The 11636-nt window shown below is 36.9% G+C and overlaps 1 protein-coding gene across 3 annotated transcripts; it reads right to left on the reverse strand.

Moving 5' to 3' along the window:
* Window positions 1-2037: 2037 nt before the first annotated feature.
* Window positions 2038-11266, reverse strand: LOC110005483 (SLAM family member 5-like). 3 transcript variants are annotated; one of them, XR_010666312.1, is made up of 6 exons: window positions 11120-11266; window positions 7836-8129; window positions 7473-7751; window positions 5657-5764; window positions 5084-5127; window positions 2038-3608 (listed from the first exon to the last, which is right to left on the reverse strand). XR_010666312.1 is itself a non-coding variant. In XM_065953696.1 (5 exons), exons 1-4 carry the CDS (start codon window positions 11175-11177, stop codon window positions 5682-5684), a joined length of 714 nt encoding a protein of 237 aa, XP_065809768.1. In that variant the 5' UTR covers window positions 11178-11266; the 3' UTR covers window positions 2038-3608; window positions 5657-5681. The 3 variants fall into 3 exon arrangements, 2 of the variants coding, with proteins under 2 accessions (XP_065809768.1, XP_065809769.1); XM_065953696.1 differs by lacking the exon at window positions 5084-5127; XM_065953697.1 differs by lacking the exons at window positions 2038-3608; window positions 5084-5127 and adding an exon at window positions 3615-4893.
* Window positions 11267-11636: the final 370 nt, after the last annotated feature.

An 11636-nucleotide genomic window follows, 5' to 3' on the forward strand; every position in this document is an offset into this window, starting at 1 on the left:
TGATGTTTATTCTCCACTATGAATTTAAAGGGGCAATATGTAACTTGGGCACCTAGTGTTTGAAATTGGTACTGCAGTTCAATTCAAAACATTAACGAGAGCTGTCTGCCCCCTCCTCTCTAGAGTCGATGCTCGATGCCATGTCTTGAAAACTGAAGCTTCAGTGTTTAGCCAGGTCTGCATCAGTCTGGAAACCTTTCTGCCTCTCCATTTTTCAAAAGCATCTCCAATATTTATCCTAGTTATACCTCGTTTCTGCTCACTTTAAAGTTTAAAGTTGTTATAGAACTTCCTCTTTGCCTTACTAATAATAAATGATGACTCATTAAATACTAAACTCAGGCTGGCACTTGAATGTGATTATTTGATTTGGCACTAAAATGGCCATTAAAACGAGACCAACATCCCTCTTTACAAACAGTAAAGTTGAGCCTTTCATATGGTTATGTAAAATATACAACACTTTAATGTAAAGCTAAATGCTGTCAGTATGCAAAAAGAGGAACAACTGACCTGCTGCACCCTGTCCTGTTGTTGAATCACATTCTTGTTGAAGATCGGTTTGCATCACCTTTCTAATGAAACAATGTTTTTTTTTGGTCCAGAGATATCTGGGGTTGGTTTCTCTATCTACAGGCTGAAGATATACGTGGTCTCGACCGGTCTGGTCATCATGATGTGTGCCGTCATCAGTGTTCACGTCGTAGAGAAGCTTAAGAAGAAAAAAATAAACAACCACCTCTCCCCCAACAATCCTCTGTGGAGAGTTTGACCACTAGTAGCACAATGGAGCTACTTGTTTTCTTTTCTTTTTTGACTGAACATGTGTGACCTTGTTGTGTTTAAGCTGTGTGTATGTGAGTCTGCAGGGGGCACGGTGGTATATACACACTTATTTCACAGACTTCATGCTATTCCACTGATGGACTGTTGGTGGCAGTAAAACACAGAGAAATGTAGTTTGAGGAGGCAGAGGAAGAATATCAGCAAACATGGATGCAAATAATGAAGAGAGTAAAAATACCTGTACAATTCTGCTTTGACTTCTAAAGTTTATTAGGATAGAAGTGACTCAGCACTTTTGTAAAGCTTCATAGACATATTATAAATACCTTTTTTATCAATAAAATTAATGTAAAAAAAGCAATCACATTATTTCTTTACTATGCACACAGTTCATCCATCACACAATGCTATCATTTCCCTCCATCCATTATTCAGGGTCGTGGGCGGGGGGGCTGGAGCCGATCCCCGCTGTCATTGGCTGAGAGGCGGGGTAAACCCTGGACTGTTCCCAGTTAATCACAGGGCAAAGTGATTTTATTTCTTGAATTAAATTGTTTACATTGGCCTCTTGTAAATGAATTAATTGCTCAGAGTTGATGTTAAAAGGTTTTTGAGGATGTTGTCTGTAGAAAAACATAAAATGCAGTATTTGTAATGTCATTTGTCCTATTTATAATATTATTAATGATAATTATAAAATATGAATCAATGATATTTCACAGTATTTGTCCAAGCATCATATTGGACCCTCAGTAATAAACTCTCACTCTATAATATGATGTGAAGCCTCCTTTCTGGACCTTCAGTAATAACAAAAGCATTGTAAATATATTGTACTCATCGATATATTTGATGGATAATGGCTAATAGGTGAGAGAGTTTGATGTGTTTGGTGTTAATTCACTTGTTTTATTGTTTCTTTTTGCTGACATGAAGTTCAGTGTGAAGCAGTAAACTTATTCACTCATTCTTTAAATGTCTGTTAAAGCTCCTGTGAGGAGTTATTAACTGGTTATGTAACAGACTGAGATTAATACTGATGCCTGTTTATGAGCTACACAAGCTGAGGAGATCATCATGGACAAGTCACTATGGAGGAGGTGTCAGGCCAAACTTACCTTTTTTACATTCTGCATGATAAAGGTTCATGTTGAGTGATACATTTGCTTTAAAATAAAAAGGATGAGATTTATTTTATTTTCTTTTATCTACAAGGTGCTTTAAAATTGACACAAACCAGAAGATCCTCACTGTAGCTTTAAATTAAAAAGGCTTTATTCACATTAAGGTTTAAAGAAACATTTGATAAGAAGCATCAAGATGATCAAATATTAGCAAAAACACAAATTAGCAATAAAACTATGTAAAAAAAAACATGTAACATTTGAAATATATACAGTAAATTAATTAAAAAAAATAAAATTATCTGCATCAAAGCAGTTCTATTGTATGTGTCACCTGATTGTTAACAGCAAAGGTGTCTCCATATAGCATGTGACATAAATGATCTCTATAAACATATAATTCATGCAGCTTCATTGGCTCTTGGTTAAACATCGCATCACCTTCAAAATTCTGCTCCTCACCTTCAAGGCCATCCACAACCTCGCTCCACTTTACTTCTCTGAACTCCTGCACATCAACACACCTACTCGCACTCTCAGGTCTTCTTCTTCAATTCAACTCACTGCACCACCCGCCCGCCTGTTCACCATGGGGGTCCAGGGCCGTCAGCCGCTCTGCCCCTCACCTCTGGAACTCCCTCCCACCACAAATCTGTCATATCGACTCTCTCTCTATTTTCAAATCTCATCTCAAAACACATCTTTTTAAACTGGCATATTCAGTCTGATCATTCTCCACCCGGTCTCATAACTCCTCCACATCCTGTACATTTGTGATTTTTGTGTTTTTAAGGTTAATTTTATCGATGTGTTGTTACTTTGTTGTTTTAGAGAGATTTGAAAGGCGCCTTTAAATAAAATGTATTGTTATTATTATCATTATTATTATTATCATCATGATGTTGCAGGTGAGAGGCTCAAATGTCTGCAACAAAATAGTTCTTGTTTCTGTTTGAAGTCCAAATGGTATTATTCATCAGCAGATTTAAATGTACATTCATTGATGAATACCCTCTTGAGATGAATCATCTCGTTTTCAAGGGAGGTCCAACCCACCAGGGCATTCATTCTGTATCGCTACTCCACCCACACAACGTAAACAGGCACGAGATTTCACATCACATATTAACTAATAACATTGTAAGTATTGACACTAATGATGGTAATTACAAAGATTACAGTACAATCAGAAGCCTCCTTATTAAGGGAGCAGGAAGACATTAGGGTTGGAAGCAGTGGAAGGGCGATTTAATTTTTTTTTTTTAAAAGGTATGAAAAGAGTTAATTGTTCACAGGTTATCTGGCAAATGATTCCAGTCAGAAGGTGCTTGTTGTTATAATTCATAATAAAATCAGCAATCTGACTATAGTTGGGTCTTTCAACTTCATTGCATGACTCAAGTAGCTAGTCGACGACCGACGTACAGAAAAAGAAGACGCAGTCAGAAGTCCTTCACTGCTACAAAACTAAACTAAACTAAACTAAAGAGGTCATTCCTGCAAGAGAAGTGTGTTGAAGACATCATATTGAACTGTTTCAGGACTTTGGAAGTTTTTCCACCTCTGCATACAGGATCTCTGGCTGAGCGTTGTCTATGGGCTGAGTGGGTGCTTCAGAGACGATGGAGTAGATGTAGGGTAGAGGACCAGCGGGGGCATCATTTGTTGGTCTCTGCTGCAGAGGGAGGTCTGTATTCACTTTAACACACAACATAAGAATGGTTATTTTGCTATTTGATATGCGATTTTCAAATTGGGCTATTATAATGTATTAGCACTGAAATGAAAAACAGCCAATGAACTCCTTAACAGACATATAATCCTTCATATTAAGTGAGAAGATAAAAACTGTTGTTTCAGTCCAGACTTCTTGAAAAGCATGTTAGTACAATTTATCACAGAAAGCTACTGCTACATTATTTGTCCGATTTGTGACTGAGAAAACATCCCACAAAGACTCAGTTACAGTCAGGTCATTAAAGGGATACTTCACCCATTTGCATTAATCTTTGTATCATTAGAAACCTGGTAGTGTTTTTGAATGGCCGTGCATCCCGCCCTCATTTTCCCCTGAGATGGGAAATCTTTGTATTTCTGAGTCTGAAAAGAAGTTTCCAGTGACGCAAAATGACGATTTTTGTGTCACTGGAAGCTGCTAGCAGTGTGAAACTACAACGCTAGTTCCTCATATTTTCGACCACTGAAGGTACAGACCAATCACAGATCAGTGGGTGAGAACTCACTCCCAGAATCGAAACTTAACGTCCGCCATATTGCTTGGAAGCTATGCTAACAGGCTCTATGGAGAAAGCTGATAATGGCGAGAAAATACAAATATAGCGGCGAGACGGCTGCTGCAGACAGGCCGGTCTTGTGTTTTGGCTGCTGCGGCCGCCACTGGCCGCAGGGTCTACCGAGACATAATGCCTGCATGTCGGCGGCGGTGAGGACGAGGACCCCGGGCCAGCTCGAGCTGGGGTGGACTGGTAGTGTTGGTGCTCTCACTGTTTGTCTATGGACACAGACATAGAGTCTGTTTTCTGCCAGGAATTTCCAAGATCAATTCTGGAAGAAATCTCTGAATCAGTTGAGGAAATGGTCTTATGTGTTGAAGTAAATATGTCTGTAAATGTTTTTATTACTTTATTTCTACTGCTATACTGTATATTTTGGAGAAACTGTATCGATCGAATTTCCCTCTGGGATTAATGAATCATTTCTGATTCTGAACTAGAGGACCTTAGTGGGAGTGGCCTGTGGTGCTGTGCATTCTGGGATTTGGTGTCTTTCATCCACATGAGCCAAAAAGTCACTTTCTGCCTTTCTGCCAAGAAGGCACCAACTTCAAAATGTATTTCACATTTCTACAACATATATGACCCAATGTCAATACAGATTCATGTTTCAACGGGTGAAGTGTCCCTTTAAGTTCTGTGACTGAATTTGCTGGTTTGATGTCAATCAGAAAGCTATTCGGTTCAACCTGCAACACAGAACCACAACACCCCATAACTTCAAAGGTTTAATACATTTACAACTGTTGGGAAGAAGTCGTCATGGATCTAGAAATGAGCTATGGTTTTTTATATCAGTTCTCAATCATTAATTTGTTTAAGAATTTCTTCACTTCTGACTAATTTAGGAAATTGGTATTAAAAAATATTCCTCCTTACCTGAGGATCTTCATAGACTGTATTTTCCATGTTCTCTGCTTTATCTGCAGATCAGTCATAAAGAAACATGTTGAAACTACATTAACATTACTGGAGCTGATTCTGTTCTGGATTTATTTGGTGTGATTTTGAGAGTCACTTTTTCTACATTGAAAAATGTATTCTGTTAATTTATTAATAGTAATGAATGCAATCAAAATGCATAAACATTTTATAATGGGGCCTCAGTTTAATAGTTTGTAAATGATAAACAGTTTTGAATTGCCATCCTCAAATATTATAAATTCATGTGAATTTAAAAGTTCTTTACATATGATTTATTTTGTTAACATTGTAAATTGTTTATTTATTCTAACTCTAAGGTGTGGCTTCTAAGTGTAACTGCTGCGCTGTCTTCATCAGATCGCCCTGATAAGAGGATTCACTCATAAGGGACGTCTTTTGAATGATAATAAAAACATCAACACAGGGGAGAAGAATGTACTCATCTAAAGGGTCAATTCAGTTTGATGTAAACAATAAGGATTTTCTGATTTCATATTTAAATTCAGTTTAAATGCAAACTTAACTTACTTTGTTTTCTCCTTCGATGATGAATTCAAATTATAGCCAAAACAACACCAAGAGATAAGACGATGGCTACAACAATCGGTGTAACATTATTTTGGCTGCCTTTCGATGCTGTAAAGAAAAAAGAAAGCCAGATTAGAAATTCATACTTGGCTGAACTCTTGCAGCATACCTGAGAGTGAACTATAACCACTCAATCTCACAGACCTGATCTGTAGTAAAATATGAAGTTGGTCTAATCAACCCTGAATGGATGCTGCCCTAAAGTCACAATTTAAAACTACATGGAAGGATAGTCACCTCCTGGTTTTAAGGATCACCTTAGACATTTCTGACATTGTATTTTTTTAATAGATTGTTATCTCCTTTGGTGACCTGTTGTTACTGGCATGTAAATGTAACTCTTTACTTTGTCTTGACTTCTTTTAATAAGACTCTAAAGGCTGTGTGACTGAATTGACCATCAGGGATTAATAACACATCTGAATCTCATAAAATCAATTTCATTGTTTTTATCTTTTAAACCATTAATTCTAGCCCATTTATATGTCAAATAATCTCTGCTTAGTTTAATTTTTGTCTGAAAATTAAAACTATTTTGTCTCAAATAATATGGTTCAACTCCAATATATGAATTAGTCAGTTACCTATCTCCTGGGAGATGTTTGTTGAAAATGGCATTATCTTTATAAATTATATAATTCATTTAAATGGAAAAATCTATTAATGTAAAATGTTTTGTGAATTATTTGGAATAATTTGAAATGAATACCATCAGTTAGTATTTGTAATTCCTTTGGCTTGGAGGAAAACAATTAAAAGTACTGAAAGAAGGATATTGGTCTGTAGACCTGTAAAAAATGTATTTGTGGCTTAAAGGGAAAAATTAGAAATAATTTGATGCATACATTTTTCTTGAAGGGAAAATGATTTACATTATATATCCAACAAATTTCAAACTTACTTTGAGGGGATATTTGATACCCCTTTGCCATGGAGACAGGCGAATACTTTAACTTCTAGATACTAAATCAAAATACTTTCAACTTAAAATTCTATACAACATCTTGCCTACAAGAAAAATGCTCTCAGAATGGAGTTTAGGATCCAAACTGTCGCTTCTGTACATCTGAATCTGAAGACCTGCTGCATCTTTTTTGGTTTTGATCACATGTGGGGATTGTTTGTATGAGTGACACTGAAAAAATGTCGAGCTCTTTATTCAGTATCGCTAACAATGAGCCCTCAAACAATAATTATTTGTGAATTAAAAATTGGATGTTCAAGTATTTTAATAAAAGAGATTTATTTTTGAATTGAAAGGGAAAGAACGTTTGACGCTCCCTAATGTTCTCTCTTTTTTAACATTATTTTAGGTAAGAGGGCGTTATCACAGAGAGGGAACAATGAATGACACAAATGAGATGGATCGCACTAAGGCCATGTTTAGAAGAATGATGAACATGATGACTGGTTTTGTTTTGTTCGTGTGGTTTTTGTTAATGGTCTGTCATGTGTAAGTATAATGTTTTGTATATTGTTTTAATGTTTTACATTAAAAATAAAGAATAGTTTTATTGTTTTTAAACCCAATTGATTGACAAGCTAGCACTGATTAGTCTTTAATCATGGCAATGTTTCTGCTGCAGTTATTTCATCAAAATGTATGAAAACATGATCTCCTACCAAAACAGCTGAAAAACAATGGAGAATATTTCTATCGTTGTTTCATCAAAAGAGAAATAAGTATCTGTATGTTTTTATTTAGGCTACAATCCACACTGTTCATTAGCATCAAATTGTAGTTATTAACTCTTACCGTCAGGCTTTTGACAAAACTCTTCAATCTTTTGGATGTCCCTTGTAGAGCTGACCTGGTTGCTATGGTTACAGATGACTGAACCGTTCTCCAGGTAGACGTCCAGAGAAGCACCAGGTGTGATGATCTCTGCTCGCTCTCCTCCCTCGTGAGAGCAGGTTTGGTTGTCACATGTGAACGTGCTGTTGATGAGAGAGTCCTCAGTGCTGCAGATCACTGTGACGTTAGTGGAGTCTGAGCTGCAGAGTTTCACTGTCAGCTTCACTCCAGACACTGGATCTGCAAGAAGCAAAGCAAGTGTGATGACTTTTTTTAAAACAGGGAACGACTCTGTATCAACATTTTCAAATTAAAGAAACGTACCCAGAACTGTGACGCTGTATTCAGCTACATCTGAGATATTATCAGCAGAAACACGTGCTCTGTAAACTCCACTGTCCCTCTTTTGTACGTTCTTTAACAGTAGAGAGTGATTTTGTGCAGACAATTCTGCTCTAGATTCATAACTTGAAAAAATGATTGGTTCAATACCATGAATTAGTTTCGCAACATTAGCACTGCCAACAGTCCATGTTAAATCATGTCCCGCCTTCAGAACAACAGGTTTCTTCACTTCCAGAAGTAAATCTGTTCCTGTCTGCACAAACACAGGAGTCACTGCAGAGAGAAGAGAAATAAAAATCATGTTTATGATTAAAAAAACACTTCACTGTTTACACTAATCAATATTTCCATGTTAACAATGTATCACTTGTGTAAGATTTAAAAGTGAAGTAAATTCATATATTTAAGTTAATCCATGTATTTAAGTTTAAGTTAAAAATAAGTTAACATTTATGCAGTGAACTATTTACATATTTGAGTTTACAAAGTTAATATTGATATACTTACATGTTTTAATGTTTGCAGTAGCACCTATAACTGTGACCAAATTATATTGAATCTACTTCTGTGTTTGTCATAATGTTTGCCTTGAGTTTAATCATCCTAACCTCTGATTGGCTAATGACGGGACATGTGATGAGTAACGAGGAAGTGTTGTGGTTGTTGTGTAGCAGAACAATGTGGATGACAGTAAAGTGCTGCTGAGAAAGTGATCCATCTCCATCCTTCTGTTTCTCTTAACTAGAGTGATCCATCCACCACGCATCGGACCCTCACGTTACACGGTATACTTATATACTTAAAGTTCTTGACAAACACACCGAAAATGATCACCTGACTGAAGGTTAAAAACACAAACCTAAAACAGGAATGATATAATTTAATATATTTTTTTAATCCTGAAGGGTAAATTCTGGTTTAAACTCTCTTTATTGAGAGAAATCCTACTACTCACACGCAAAGGCCAGATATAAAAACATGCACAAACGGGAGCTATGAACAAAAGAGATGTCAGAGTGGGACTGATACACAGGGAGCACGTCATAGCTCTTCGGGGTTCAGTGCCTTACTTAAGAACAATTTGGCCGTACTCAGAAAGTGACCTGGAACGTCTCCAACAAACAGACAAACTCCCGTACAACCTAGGTCTCTACAGACTGAGCTACTACTGCTGCCCCATTCATGATTCATGATTTGGATTTATACTGTAAATAGGTTGCTGCTTATAATTATTAATAGCTACATGCTACAGTAATATAATAGAGTTGATTTCATTGTGTAAAAAATGTTTCTGCTCATGTTGTAAGATATTCTTAAAAATCGGTGAGTTTTTTGATTAAACATTTTTCTCAACATATCTGGGTAAATGTAACTGATGTAGAAACAGAAATGAAGATTGTCACTTTCTTTATTTATAGGGCTCACAACAAACAGGACAACTAGAAGTGCAGCTATCGGGTGCACTGCACAATCCCACTCAGGAAAACCACATTTAGTCAGGGTGTCTTTTCCTTCAGAGCATCACATCAGTTGTTTTAATACCACAATATTTAGTTCAGATTTCAACACCATACTCCCCGTCAGCCTCCATTCCAAGCTGGTTGACATACTTCAGGGCTAAACACCTCCATGTGTGCTTGGATCCTGGACTTCCTGTCAAACAGATCCCAGGTGGTCAGAGTGGGCAGACACACCTCCAGCCCCTGCACCCTCAACACTGGAGCACCACAAGGCTGTGTCTTAAGCCCCCTAGTCTTCACCCTATACACACACAACTGTGTGGCCACGAGAAGCTCCGACATCATTGTGAAATTTGCAGATGACACGGCGGTGGTTGGCCACATCAGCACCAGCATCAACATTCACACTCTTCACCATTGCACACTTTACAAACTGACACTCCTTCAAGAAATCTCTAAAAACTCACCTCTTCAACATCGCCTACAACCACTAACAATAACTAAGAACTCTCATCCTCCTTCTTTTACAGTATTTCTTAGTTGTATTGTTTTTCTTCTGTTTTTGTTGTTGACCTTGTTAAGCATCTTTGAGTATTTAGAAAAGTGCTATATAAGTCTCATTTATTATTATTATTATAACTTAACACTTTAATACCCAAATGGTATTGTCTATATCTGTATTTTTCTGATCTAATGAGTGTATGTGAATGGGTTATATTTATTTCTATGATGCCAAAGAACATCTGGGAAAAAGACTGCAGATGAAAATTAGCCTTTCAGCTAACTCTGGTACATTTACATCAGTCTGAATGTTGATTCATGTACACTGTCCCTCTTCACATGAAGAGACAAATAAAAACTTGAGCACAGCAGCAACACATTGTAACAGCGTTTGATCTCCCCAGCCTGAGAACGAGGACAGAGGGAACAGGCCAAAAGAAGTGAACGAGGAAGTCAAAAAGAAACTGTGAAAAAGCTTGATGTGAGTTTCCTGCCTGTTGTTGCACATGTATGCTTGCTCGTTTTCACACACACACACACACACACACACACACACACACACACACACAGGCTAAGTGACACAATTTCAAGTTCTCTTTTGTCCTCAAGCTTCTTCTTTTTTTACACCTTAAAACTTAATTATTTTCAGTAACTGTAAACTGCAGTTCACAAATACAATAGTTTTTTATATTTCTCACTCAGAAATATAAATTCCCATAGCGGGGAACTCCATGACAGTAAGAAAGTCATTTCAAAGGAGTGGAGGATGGACCATTAGATTAACACCTAAAGCCTCGGCTTTGTCAAACCGTTTGGGCGGTTTGCAATGTGAAGATGGAGGACGCATGCAAAAAAAGAGAAGGTAATAATATGAAAATGACCTCGATGGTTTCTGGACCCTGATCCTCAGCTATAACACACTTAGTCACTTTTTATACTTTCCATTTCAAGTTTTATGTATCAGGATAAAAGAACAGTTTATCTTCACTATAACTACTATACAGCTACTCAAACTGTAGAAACACTAATGGAAGTCTTAACATCTCCAGTTCACTCAGTGATCACAAACTCTAAAGTCTTTCACTTTGATTATTTACATTCAATCCACTGACCAGCCGCTGACAATAACAATCATTATGTCTCAGTTTAAAGTATGAAGGCCTTGTATAAACTCTCAGTGTTGCATTAATGAAAAAACAGATTACATTGTTAGATCTAACTATCATTAAAGCCGTGCAGAAGTACAGATATTTACAAAAGACACTTCAACAACAGGAAACATACAAAAAATAAAGTTCTTACCTTGTGTAGCACATAAATGCAGCAGAGAAAAAGAGAAGAGAAGTACGAGGGGCCCCATTCTAAGAAATGAGCGACAAGCGGAAGTGATCTCGTTGTTTAGAGCTTATCACCTGCCTACTTCCTCATCTTTTTGTGTGAAACAGAGGATGATGTGCCGTCATTTGCATTGCCTGCATCAGACTTTATTACAGCAGTTTGTGACTTTATGGAAATAGTTTATCTTTAATCTGATGGTCTGGACTGCTGCAGACCATTTAGAGGCATCAGTATTAAATTATTTAGTTTCATTTCCAAGAAAAGGGAGGGTAGTTAAACACAGGGACGTTACTGGGATGACCCAACTGGTTCACTGAGAAGTGTGGCCTGAAACAAATATCCATTTTTGATCCTTTCTAACTTCACCAATCCTATCTACTTTATAATACAAGATTATGGATACATTATTATATACAATATACAATTTAAAGTACTTAAACATCCCAACACATTGCTAGTTAGTTCATTGCAAGTAAGACAG

Source organism: Labrus bergylta, chromosome 4, assembly GCF_963930695.1.
Source record: "Labrus bergylta chromosome 4, fLabBer1.1, whole genome shotgun sequence".
NCBI lineage: Eukaryota > Metazoa > Chordata > Actinopteri > Labriformes > Labridae > Labrus > Labrus bergylta.